Source organism: Canis lupus, chromosome 8 (genome assembly GCF_048164855.1).
Source record: "Canis lupus baileyi chromosome 8, mCanLup2.hap1, whole genome shotgun sequence".
In the NCBI taxonomy this organism is placed as follows: Eukaryota; Metazoa; Chordata; class Mammalia; order Carnivora; family Canidae; genus Canis; species Canis lupus.
In genome coordinates, this window is record NC_132845.1 from 77220383 (window position 1) to 77232519 (window position 12137).

Genomic DNA, 12137 nt, shown 5'->3' on the forward strand with positions numbered 1-12137 from the left:
GCACGAAAAACGTGTGGAGCCGGATAGGGGAAGTGCGGTTTTCTCGCGGTATTGTCGAAGGACCCCGCTAACTCCAGAAGCCCCGTCATTACCCCATGATCACATTTGGGCTTTCCTCCCCTTTTCCAATCAAACCTCTTTTGGGCGCTAGGACACCATTTCAAGATCAAAGAAAAGGTCTCAACAACATTTATTGTACACTTATTGTACGCAACTGCCAAGTCCTCAAAAGCACAAAGCCTTCCAGCCCACAACTTCATGGTCAAGGACTATAAAGCAGGAGTGGCAACCTGGTCCACTGGACACGTCCTGTTCCGTAGCCCATGCTTGGATGGCCTCAACTCTGCCCATTTCTCCACCTCATACTTGGAGCCTATTCAACTCCCTGGCCTCTACTCCTCTCATCTTTGTGTCAACTTTTTTTTTTTTTTTTTTTAAAGATTTTATTTATTTCTTCATGAGAGAGAGAGAGAGAGAGAGAGAAGCAGAGACAAGCAGAGGGGAGAAGCAGGTTGCAAGCAGGGAGCCCGACGTGGGACTGGATCCCGGGTCTTCAGGATCATGCCCTGGGCCAAAGGCTGCGCCAAACTACTGAGCCACCGGGGCTGCCCGACGACTTTTCTGGGGAGCATCTTACCAAAGCTACTTCGAAAGCATTATAAGTCCCAATGATCCAATAATTTTACTCATAGGAATTTATACTAAAGAAACAGGGATGCTTTCAAAATCTTAAGTTACTTTAAGTATTAATTTATATTACCAACAAACTTAGATGTGTAACAGTAGGAAACTATTGGGTAAATTAAATTGCATCCATTAGTACAAATTATTAAACCATTATTTGTTTTCAAGGAACATTTAATAACAAGGTAGATAACATATTTATTTAACATGGTACTCTTACATCACTGAAGCTAAAGCAAAACATCTGGTTCACTAGGTATAAATAGCCTACTTAATGTGTGTACACTGCAGTGCAATTAAAAAAAATACTGTAATTTTAATTTCAGAACTTCAGAATTTAAGTGTCAATATTCTCTTTTAATATGGGGAAAGAAAATGCTTTTTAAAATTATTTGAAGCTTGGACAAAAATTCCATAGCTATATCCTTAAGGTCTCTCTGTAGTCTTCATGATTCAGATGACACAAAGGAAGCTTCAAATTCAACCTTTCAGAGAAGACATTCCAGCTCGCATGATCTCGTCAACCAGGAGGATGTTGGTGGCAATCACAGTGCTAAAAGGGCAGGGGAAATCAGATAGTTCAGATTTGAGATATGAACCCTAATTCAACTCAATTCTCGACCAAACTGTGCATATTATATCCAATTAACTTTCTCCTCTCCCCTCCAAAACATGGAAGGGTAGCTTAGTTTCTATACTTTCAGTTGATTACATTTTCACAAAAACAAAAAAACCCAAGAAATTAAATGGAACATACCAGATTAAGAATATGATATTCCTAAAGGTTATTTTAATTTTGGCTTTCTTAAACTTACCAAGAGTGAAGAAGCTGTTTCTTTACACAATAGTTATCCCATATGCCTACTTCGGCGGCTACCATTGGCTCACCTGAAAAGTAACCCAGTATTCTTAAAATCTCAGAGAAGAGAGAGAGAGAGAAGCACAGGCACAGGCAGAGGGAGAAGCAGGCTCTCTGCAGGGAGTCTGATGTGGGACTCAATCCCGGGTCTCCAGGATCACGCCCTGGGCCAAAGGCAGTGCTAAACCCCTGAGCCACCGGGGCTGCCCTCACACAGCAAATTATAAAGATCAAAATGCTAAGACAACAGAGTATTTTATGATTTGTTCATCATTGATTATTCTATGAACCAAAGTTCCTCAGTCCAATTTTGCTCCAAACCATGACTCTTGTGTCCAGTGTCTTTAAGTGGCTGATCCCTACTCAGAAAACTTCCAGTAATAGTAATACTCCATTTGGTTACCAAATGTTTGAACATCCCTATTTTTCAAGACACATTCATTCTGTTTGTCCATATTAGAGCACTTGAACTATAATCTGGCCAAAATGGGTTTATCATTTCCTTCATCCCAGAAACCTTTTCTATTAACTTGGATGGAAATGCTATTGACAACAAAGGTCTTATGTATGCTGCAGGGGTGTGTATCTCAGTTATCTTTCTTCCACTTTGTACTTAAATATTTTGTGTTACTGCATTTAAGACTAGGGCTTTAAATCATTTAAGATTTGGTCCTGTCTTCTAGCATTATTTGCTATACTCAGCCTTTTTTCACCCATGAATACGATCATCTATTTTCTTATTAAAGTCCCTGATGGAAAACTAAGTAAAAGCCAGCCCAACACGAAATCTTTCTGTATTAACCTGAGCCACCTACTACTACTCAGCAAAATCAACAAATCTATACTCTTTTAAAATTATACAAACGTCCACTCTATTCCCTTTGTTTACTGAATCTAGTCATCCCATTTTTATATCGTATTTCAGAAATCAGGGTTCCCTAGTAACACTGGTGTCAAACTGTAAAGCACCTCTCCAAGATTCATTTGTCTCCATTTTTTTTAAAAAGAATTATTTATTTATTTATTCATAGAGACACAGAGAGAGAGAGAGGCAGAGACACAGGCAGAGGGAGAAGCAGGCTCCCTGCAGGGAACCCAATGCGGGACTTGATCCTGGGTCTCCAGGATCACACCCTGGGCCGCAGGCGGCACTAAACCGCTGCGCCACCGGGGCTGCCCATTTGTTCCTTTTTTGATCCTTCCTGGTTTTATCTCACCGGACTCTAGTTCCCCTACAAATAGCTGCATTCTCTTACCTGTGTTCAAGTCCACACCCACAAGTTGACCTGATTCTGAATGTTCTGCTTGAACTTTAACTAGTGTTTCCTGAAGGTCAAAACCAGAGTTCTGAGCAAGAACCTAAAGCAAAAAAATTTAATCTTTTAAAGGACAGAACCTAAGAAGTGTCAATCTGTAATAAACCATAATTCTAAATAAGAAAAAACAAAAAAACCCATCAAAAAACCTCAATGAAGACAGACCAGTTATTCTCTAAAGTGAACATTAGAGAATAACTAGACATTTGTTACTAACTCATTACTCCACCCCAAGCCCAGCAACACACTGGTCATAAAACTATGCCAAGTGAGCACACAACAGAATAAAAACAAAACGTAAGCTTGTACTCAAGTATAACCCCTATACTGCAAATCCTCTTAAAACAGTTTACCTCCTGCCTCTGAAACTTCAGATATTCAACTCCCTTCCAGAAGAACCAAATACATTTGGATAAGAGATAGCGGTTTTTTTTTTTTTTTTAAAGATTTTATTTATTTATTCATGAGAGACAGAAAGAGAGAGAGAGAGAGAGAGGCAGACACACAGGCAGAGGGAGAAGCAGGATCCATGCAGGGAACCTGATGTGGGACTCGATCCCAGGTCTCCAGAATCATGCTCGCGGCTGAAGGCAGCGCTAAACCAATGAGCCACCCTGGGCTGCCCAAGAGATAGCTTCTTTAGCTATATTCGGGAGAAAGCTGGTAAAACTTGTTTAACTCCAACTCTACATTATGAGAAAGACTCCACGTTAATAAAAAACTTTCATCAGCTAACTCATTTTGATGTAGTTAAGAAAACTGTTAAAGTAGTCATACCTTGGGAATAATGAGCAATGCATCAGCAAATGCTTGAACTCCCAGCTGGGCCCTCCCCTTTACACTGGGCTTATATTTAATCAAGGCTTCTGCCATTGCCACTTCCACTGCACCCGCACCCGGAACTACACAGCCTGTTGGGGGTGGGAAGGAAGGAGAGAAATGATCAACTACGAAGAAAATAAAACTGTGGAATCATTAAGAAAATACATAAAACACAAACATAAAAAGCATTAATTTCTTGAGAATGTGGAATAGCCACAATATTGCATTTGAAAACACTATAAGCAACACATTATATTTCTAAAATATTATATATTAGAAATATAGATTTCTCTGGAAGAAAAACATTAAATAGCAAAATGCTTCAATTTAACTAGTACTTGGAAGGTTACTATTAGTTCATTTTCTTCTATCACTTTTTTTAAAAAAGATTTTATTTATTTATGAGACAGAGAGAGAGAGAGAGACAAGAGACCTAGGTAGAGGGAGAAGCAGGTTCCCCTTAGGGAGCCCAATGTGGGATTTGATCCCTGAACTCCAGGATTGCGCCCTGAGCCAAAGGCAGACAGTTAACCACTGAGTCACCCAGGTTACCTACTTGTATTCACTTTTAAAAATGATATGCTATGAAAAAGCTTAGCACACCATTAGAGGCATTTTAAAGGGAACACTTTACTTTTGCATGGTGTCTGGCTGTGTAAACTACTGATAAAAAGAACACAGTATTCAGCCATGCTTTTTTTATACTTGTAAAAGAATATAAACACAGTAAGCATCTTACCATCATCAATAGCATTTTTAACAGCCCTCAAGCCATCTCTTATTGCATCTTTGATTTGAGTGAGTGTGTGCTTATTTGGTCCTTTGATCAATAATGTGACAGAGCGAGGATTGTTACACTTCTCAATGAAAGTGAATTTCTCTTCTCCCTATGTGAAAAAGAGGTATTTTCAAAATAGGGTATGTTTGTACCAAGACTGGGAACGACTAGAGGAGCTTATAAAAGAGTAAGTAACATATTAAAAAGGGAACAACATACCCATCACATTAAAGCAAATTACTTCATAAAAAAAGGTCACATATAAAAGCAATGTGATTTTCCCCATCAATGCCTTATCATTACTACACATAACCTTCAAAATGTATGTAAACAAAGCAAGAATATGATCCTAGGTTTGAATGAATTTTTTTTTACTACCGAAGAATTCAAGAACCAAAGAACATTATCATATTATCTTCAGAAAAGAAATACACTTACCAACGTATACTCATAGACAAGTCCTGCATGTCCCAAACAATCAGGATTTAGGTCATCGAAAGAATTTAGAGCTACTCCACCACAAGCAAGAGTCAGCCTGAAATATTGAAGTATTTTAAAGGAGACATATTAAGTAGCTTTGTTATGTTTAAAGAGATTAATAATTTTTAGGAAGCAATCTTTCAGAATTACACACTAAAATTAAATATGCCAAAATGTTATTTTAACTCAAACCTTCAAATTCACCACCACCAAGTTAAAAACCATCTTTTATCCTAACTTGACATTTAACCCACTCTTTCAAAGTCCACAAATACTCTTCTGATAAGAAATCTATAAATAAAACAAGAATTCTTTACCGTGGTGAGCTCTGGGGGAAAAAGCAGTTCTTTGAAACCCCTTGATGCTGTCTCTTGACATAGTAAATGTACATATACATGTCATGGTTTAAAACTAAAGCATACACCAATGTTCACAGCATTATCCACAACAGCCAAAAGGGAGAAACCTAAATGTCCACTGATAAATGAAAAGGTGATAGATATATCCATACAAATGGAATATTATTCATCCTTAACAAGAACAACATTCTAATACATGTTACAACATGGATGAACTCTGAAAACATGCTAAATAAAATAAGCCACACAACAGGACAAATACTGCATGATTCCCTTATATAAGGTACCAATATCATAAAGGCAAAGTAGAAAAGTATTTACTAGGGGGAGGGAAAAGAAAGAGAAAGTTATTGTTTCATTCATGAGAGAATTTCAGTTTGGGAAGATAAAAAAAAAAAAAAGAAAAAGTTCTGGAGATGAATGATGATGGTTGTTGCACAATAACGTGAATGAAACCTAATGCCACTGGATTGTACATCTGAAAAGATAAGCCAAATAATAAATTATATATATTTTTCATTCACAATAAAAAAGGAAAAACTTAGTAGGAACAAGAAAAAGTAGTAATTCCACGTAACTTACAAACTAAGTAAAAATTTACATATCTAAGGTAATATGTTATCCATACCTTTCCATATTTCTCCTTTTAGCTCTACGTAGAGCTACTATGCCTTCTTTCGCAAGAGCATCTAAGGAAAAGGGGTCGATTCCCTACAACAAAAACAGTTCGTTACAATAGAAGTCATCTTAAAAATAGCAATGCACAATACAGACTCATTTATGAAGCAAAATTTCATTCTCACCTTTTGATTAATAACAACAAATCCTTTATCTGAATCACCACAGACTTTCTTTTTCAGTTCTATTATTTTTTTAACTCTATCTTCAATGAATTTTCTTTCAGCTTTTACGAGTTTCTCTCTCTCTTCTGCACTCTTGTAAAAAAACCCAGAATTCACTTCTCTATTTAAAAAAAAAAAAGTTATGGGGGAGGAAGGACAATGTTTATTTTTTAAGGAGATAAACCAGCAGCCTCAGAAACTGTGTTAGTCTTGAGACTTAACAGACAGCCACTGAGTTCCAATCCTGCCCCTGGTATGTTTTCAAAGGTTACTTCCTTTAATTCACCCGAACCCAACTGAGGCGTTAGTGTCCTTGCAGTGGTGAAACTTAAATCTCAAAGTGACTTGCCCAAAGTACCAAGCTCCTCCACCTCCCTATTCCATTTGTATGGCCTGTAAACTCACGTTTTTTCATACTCTAAGGACACATTGCATGTGAGGATGTATGCATCTTCTACTCTTTTTTTCATATCAGGATGCCGTGCCCCATGGTCCAAAACAAGACCTCTGATTAAGCTGTTGAAACACGTAACAAATTGTTTCGTTATTGATTTCCAAATGATACATAATATATACTAACAAAATTCACATAACTGAATTGAAGCTGCATTAATAATTTTCACATGACTTTATTACTTGAGTCTTTGAAAAAGACTGTTTGGATGAAACCTAGGCAGGTTCGATTATGAAAAAGCAATATCCAGAACACAGTACAAAAACAAGCCATTCAAAATAAAAGTAGTAACTCTTATCTTGTACAGAAAATTCTGCAGAGAGGCAGCTGCAACTGGTAGCCTCTCAAATTGTGATCACCTCCTTTTAAAATGACTTTTGAACTATGTTTTTAAAATGGAATATATATTTTAGAAATTTCCCAATAGTCTATTATGCTTTGTAACCCACAGTTCAATAAATCACTGACATAGCTCATTTTTTTACAGTCATTCTGACTATAAGCACATCATTAGTAACTTCAAGATGAAACACAATTGAGCAAACTAAATATTCATTTAGGCAATACACACAAATTCAAAGAAAAGGAAATCAGCCAAAAAACATGTACTGTATAAAGTGCCTATAAATTTGTAAACACATTGTGTAAATATTTCATAGCATCCTATCACCTACCTTGTATCAGTTTCAGATTTATGTTTCATCTCCATGATTTCAACCATGAAGAGATCAATAGGTTCATCTGGTTTTTTAATGGCCAAAATCGAGTCCACTACAGCCTACAATGAGAGCATAACCATTAAATGATCTTGATTTGCAGAAGTCCACATGCTTACGTTGCTTTTCTTCAGAGAAGTTCACTTTTCTTTAAAAATCTCTGAATTGACCTAAGCCTTTTTCTTCGAGGTAACAGAATACATTATTTGTAAAGGATTGAAATCATTTACGTTTCTGACATCTCAACTTATAATTATGTATAAAGAATCACGGACATCCCTACTATTCTATTAAAAATATCAATGAACCTTTTTATAATGAAATCTCAATTTTATTAATCTTTAATGAAAGCTCCAATTGTATTTTCATAACACGGTCAGGTATACTATTATTTTAGGAACACAAATCTGCTGCTCTTTGCCACAAAAAAAAACTATTTCACATGGCATGATACTGTGAAGGTTTTAGATAGCACCTTGCAATTCCAACTAGAAAATACACCAGGGGTTTTTAGTATAGGTGTATACTACCAGACACATACCACACTTAACATACCTCTGTTAAGACATCAGCAAGTTCAGCATGCACTTTTGTACGTAGAGATGTTCTGGCCACATCTATAAGTGTTTCCCTGTCCATTTCTTTGCTTACTTTGACTTGTTCCAAAAACTGAAGTGCCTTTTCCTTTGCAGCTTCAAATCCTTCTGTTATTATTCTGGGATGAAGACCCTATAAACATACAATCACATAATCACCACTAACACTGGAATTCTTCAATCAGATGTTAAAGTAAGTTTTAAAGGAATATTCTAGATTATTCACATGCTTGAATATAATGTGCTGACTTTTTGAATACATTTAAAAGGATAAATAGTCCTTTCAATGCAGAGGAAAAGAACAGACATTGCTCTAGCACAGAATCAAAGCCAAGGGAACTATAAAGTACACTTGGGTGTTCACTGTGCAGACCACAGGGAACGTCTAAAACTCAAAACTGTACTCAATAGGACCATTTATCTTTTCAATTTACATCAATTACTAACAAAACAGAGGCAAAGGGTCTGCCTTTTCTCTCTGCCCAAGATTTTCTTAGAATTGGATCACTACTGAGGTTTGCTTTAATCTTCAAACTACTCAAGGCTAAAAATATTCTGTAATTCTTAATTAAACTTGTTTTAGTTGGTTTTCCTTATAAATATGCCTACTCCTGAACATCCTGTTTCTAGATCTCAACTAATAAGCTGTTACAGACATATGTAAATAAATAATATGTAATACAACTTGACCAAAAAAACCTCTGCAGGCCAAGGAAGTTTCCTTAATCTGTCCAGGATCACAATAAACTTGTATTAAGACCAGGATATAGGCTCTGGTTCCTAGATTTAAGCCCCCTACTCTTTACCTTGTACTATCTGGCCTCAGCTACTATTAACACCTCAATTTATAGAAATTTCCGGCAACACAAGAATCATGTATACTTCAGAAATGTAGAGATCCGCCTGTTTCAGTAGCTCTCCAATGATTAGGACATTGGATGTGGTACCATCACCAGTTATGTCATCCTGGGCTGTTGCTACTTTGGCTATTAGGGAGGCTGTTGGGTGTTGAATTTGCTGAAAGTGGAAAAAAAGAAAAAAAAGAATTACTTCAGTGAAAATACTCCAAATATACTTTAAAGCATGTGAAGGGTCTCCTTAAATGCATCGATTTGCATAAACTGCCCAAGTGTTCAGCTATATACCATGCTGATTTAAAACTCACTATTAACTATTTTGTATATCAATTTATGATAACCCAAATATTTTTACATATAGATTTGAGAAGATTATCTCCACTTTACTGATGAGGAAATCTGAGGCTTACTGTTAAGGTCTACTGAAGGTAACAGAATTAACAGTAAGAAATAATTTCAAATCCATGCATGCTTCTTTAGGACTCTTGGGAGAATAAACCAGGTTCCTTCTAAAATTAAACCCCAGCAGCCTCCAGTATTACTTGGAATTGAATAAAAAAATAAAAAGAAAAAAGTTCTCTTTTAGAGCAAAGATCACTAGTGACAGCTAAATCACTGAGAGGTTTTTAAGAACAGGATATGCACTGTATGCCAAACAATGCTCCCGAACTGTTTTTAGTTTTTAAATCTCCTTATTCTCCTGTAATCCAGAAGAGTTCCACAACCTTTTGTTTTTAGGGAAACTGACAGTTTAAGAATCTAGGCCAGATATTTTGCAAACTATCTCATTTAAATTTGTAGATGATAAATATATTATATGGATAATACTGTATGCTTCTTACTGGGTTCATGTGCTTCTCTGAGTATCTACTGTATTACACAATAAAAAACTCAAAACACGGGGGGGAGGGTCATTTCCTTTACTTGGTTTTTAAGTGCTAGATTTTGGAAACTTAGGGATGAGTAAAACAACTGCTCTTCTCAACAGTCTCATACCCTTGGTCAGTGGGGATTTAACAATTAGAGTAGGGATCCCTAGGTGGCCCAGCGGTTTGGCGCCTGCCTTTGGCCCAGGGAGTGATCCTGGAGACCCGGGATCGAATCCCCCGTCGGGCTCCTGGTGCATGGAGCCTGCTTCTCCCTCTGCCTATCTCTCTCTCTCTGTGTGACTATCATAAATAAATAAAAAAAAAGAATTAAAAAAAAAAAACAATTAGAGTAAAGCAGAGTTTTATCTCGCTTTCATTTAGAGATGGGATGTTGACAGAAATCACCCTCTTAAAGAGAGAAAGCAAAACCATTTTGTACCTACCTATATCAATCGCTTTTTTTTTTCAAATTTTAATAGTTAATTTAAACTACAATCCCTTTTTTTAAAATCTATTATTTATTTATGATAGTCACAGAGAGAGAGAGAGGCAGAGACACAGGCAGAGGGAGAAGCAGGCTCCATGCACTGGGAGCCCAACGTGGGACTCGATCCCGGGTCTCCAGGATCGCACCCCGGGCCAAAGACAGGCGCTACACCGCTGCGCCACCCAGGGATCCCAAGATTTTATTTATTTATTCATGAAAGACACACAGGCAGAGACACAGAGGAGAAGCAGGCTCCATGCAGGGAGCCTGACGCAGGACTCGATCCAGGGACCCCAGGATCACGCCCGGGCCAAAGGCAGGCGCCAAACCGCTGAGCCACCCAGGGATCCCCAATAACTAACAATCCTTTAACCACGGATTTACATGGCAAGATTAGGGCTTCAAAAAGAAGTTACCAGACTCCAGGGTTCCTCCTGGCATTGAACTGTCACTACGATTACTGATTCTATTCCTTTTCTACTTCCTCCATGGTCTGAAAGACCTGCTGAGCAATGGTGAACTTCTATCTTGAAAATGAACATTAAAAATCTTCCTGCAAATCACACGTGATATGGAACACCAAGACATTTTTGACTTAGCATACCAAGCGGCCTCTCACCATTTCATGAAGCAGCACATTGCCATCTTTAGTAAGCTTGATGTCTCCAGCACCAGACACGAGCCTGTTCAACGAGCACAAATGAATCAGTGTGACGTTCTCATCGGAGACCTAGTCCATAGTCCCACTGCAGTCGGGCTTCACCCAGATCCTCGGGAGTTGGGGCCACGCGGCTGCTTCTCTGCACCCGGCAGGCAACAGGAACCGTGCAGCGCCCCGCTCTCCCTTCAGAGAAACAGCTGGCCGAGCCCTCGGGGTCTCCACGGCGCGAGCCGTGCACGCAGGCCGCTTTGTTCTCCGCAGAGGCGGCATCAATTAGAAGGGAAACGGACTGAGCAGGGCGCGGGGGCCACCCGGGAGCGTGCGGGCCGGCAGGGCGGCTGCGGCGAGTGCAGAGGCCCCGGCCGGCCCCCCTCCCCCGGCCCGCGGTGCCCGCGCAGCCCATTTCCCCTCCTCCCGCCCTCCTCCGCCAGGCTCGCGGCGCCCTCCCCTCCCCCCCACCGCCAACCCCGCCTTACATCTTCATGGTGCCCTTAGGCCCCAAGTTGGTCCTCAGCACGTCCTGCAGCCCCCGGGCCGCGCTGATGTTGACCGCCAGCGCCGCCTGGGCGCGGGCCACCTCGGCCTTGGGGTTCAGGGTCTTCACGGCCGCCATAGCCGACCAGCGGAAGAAGAGGAGGCTCGGCGCGCTGAGGGCCCGCAGCTGGCTCGGCGTGGCCGGGAGGCGCTACCCGGGTCTTCTGGAAAAGTCGGGCGCGTCGCCACGCCCCCAGCGTGCCCGCGCGCCGCTGCCATTGGGCCGCGGCGCTACTGCCCCGCCCCCGAGCGCCCGCCCCGCCCCCCGCGGCCGCGCGGCGCCGCCATTGCGCCCGGGAGGGCCCTGTTCCGGGTCGGAAGGGCTCGTCGCGGTCCGGCGTGGCCGCCGGCGGGGTCCGGCTCTGCAGCCCCGGGACCTGAGGAGCGAGGCGGGGCGGGGCGAGGCCGCGACTGCAGAGTGAGCGTGGGCCGCTCTCTCCTGGAGGTCTCTGGCCGCAGGGGTAGGGTGGGCTTCCTCCTCCCCGTCGCGCGTGTTGCCCTGCTTCCTCCCCTTGCTTCCTGCCTCGCCGTCACCGGCGTTTTCTGGCCTCCCTACGGTGTGCTTGGAAGGGCTCTCGGTGCTGCGGGGTGCAGAAGTGCACCTGCTCGGGCCCCCGCCCGCTGCTGTCGGTGTTCGGAGCCCAGGGAGGGGAAGATGGCGTGCAGGATGGAAGGTGCTTAGGGCCTTTTTAGCGAGCTTCGGGGTTGGTGCACTGGCGGCGCGGGACACGCTGCTCCCAGGCAGGTGGTCAGACTCAGACTTGCTTGAGTGGTGGTCCCCGTGCTTTGAGAGGGCTCTGTTTTAGTACAAAATTCCGAAAGG

General features: G+C 41.0%; 2 protein-coding genes and 2 non-coding genes across 18 annotated transcripts in view; 1 reads left to right on the plus strand and 3 right to left on the minus strand.

The window, feature by feature from the left end:
* Positions 1-837: 837 nt before the first annotated feature.
* CCT6A (chaperonin containing TCP1 subunit 6A) lies at positions 838-11507 on the minus strand. Its single transcript, XM_072837621.1, has 14 exons — positions 11257-11507; positions 10739-10802; positions 8789-8923; positions 7866-8039; positions 7269-7372; positions 6546-6656; positions 6102-6261; positions 5927-6009; positions 4898-4994; positions 4421-4568; positions 3637-3770; positions 2800-2902; positions 1500-1572; positions 838-1237 (listed from the first exon to the last, which is right to left on the minus strand). Exons 1-14 carry the CDS (start codon positions 11391-11393, stop codon positions 1165-1167), a joined length of 1596 nt encoding a protein of 531 aa, XP_072693722.1. The 5' UTR covers positions 11394-11507; the 3' UTR covers positions 838-1164.
* Positions 4236-4375, minus strand: LOC140639243 (small nucleolar RNA SNORA15). Its single transcript, XR_012036034.1, has one exon. It is a non-coding gene; the product is annotated as a small nucleolar RNA SNORA15 (small nucleolar RNA).
* On the minus strand, positions 8144-8277 carry LOC140639244 (small nucleolar RNA SNORA22). The gene has a single exon (XR_012036035.1). It is a non-coding gene; the product is annotated as a small nucleolar RNA SNORA22 (small nucleolar RNA).
* Positions 11508-11581: 74 nt separating the features above from the next.
* PSPH (phosphoserine phosphatase) overlaps positions 11582-12137 on the plus strand; it is a 106842-nt gene continuing 106286 nt past the window's right edge. For 5 of the 15 annotated variants that reach the window (XM_072837646.1, XM_072837642.1, XM_072837643.1 and 2 more), the window contains exon 1: positions 11592-11759. The gene's annotated coding sequence lies outside the window, so the exon portion shown is untranslated. Of the gene's footprint in view, positions 12056-12137 lie in introns of all 15 variants that reach the window. The other 10 variants (XM_072837645.1, XM_072837658.1, XM_072837648.1 and 7 more) reach the window with 8 other exon arrangements.

Excerpts from the sequence above, each read along its gene's own strand:
- CCT6A (XM_072837621.1), bottom strand. The coding sequence starts at position 11,393 with ATGGCGGCCGTGAAGACCCTGAACCCCAAGGCCGAGGTGGCCCGCGCC. Across the intron at positions 10,803-11,256 it reads CCTAAGGGCACCATGAAGAT|GCTCGTGTCTGGTGCTGGAG; the intron begins GTAAGGCGGGGT and ends CTCGTTGAACAG. Across the intron at positions 4,995-5,926 it reads AAAAGGAGAAATATGGAAAG|GCTGACTCTTGCTTGTGGTG; the intron begins GTATGGATAACA and ends TCAATATTTCAG.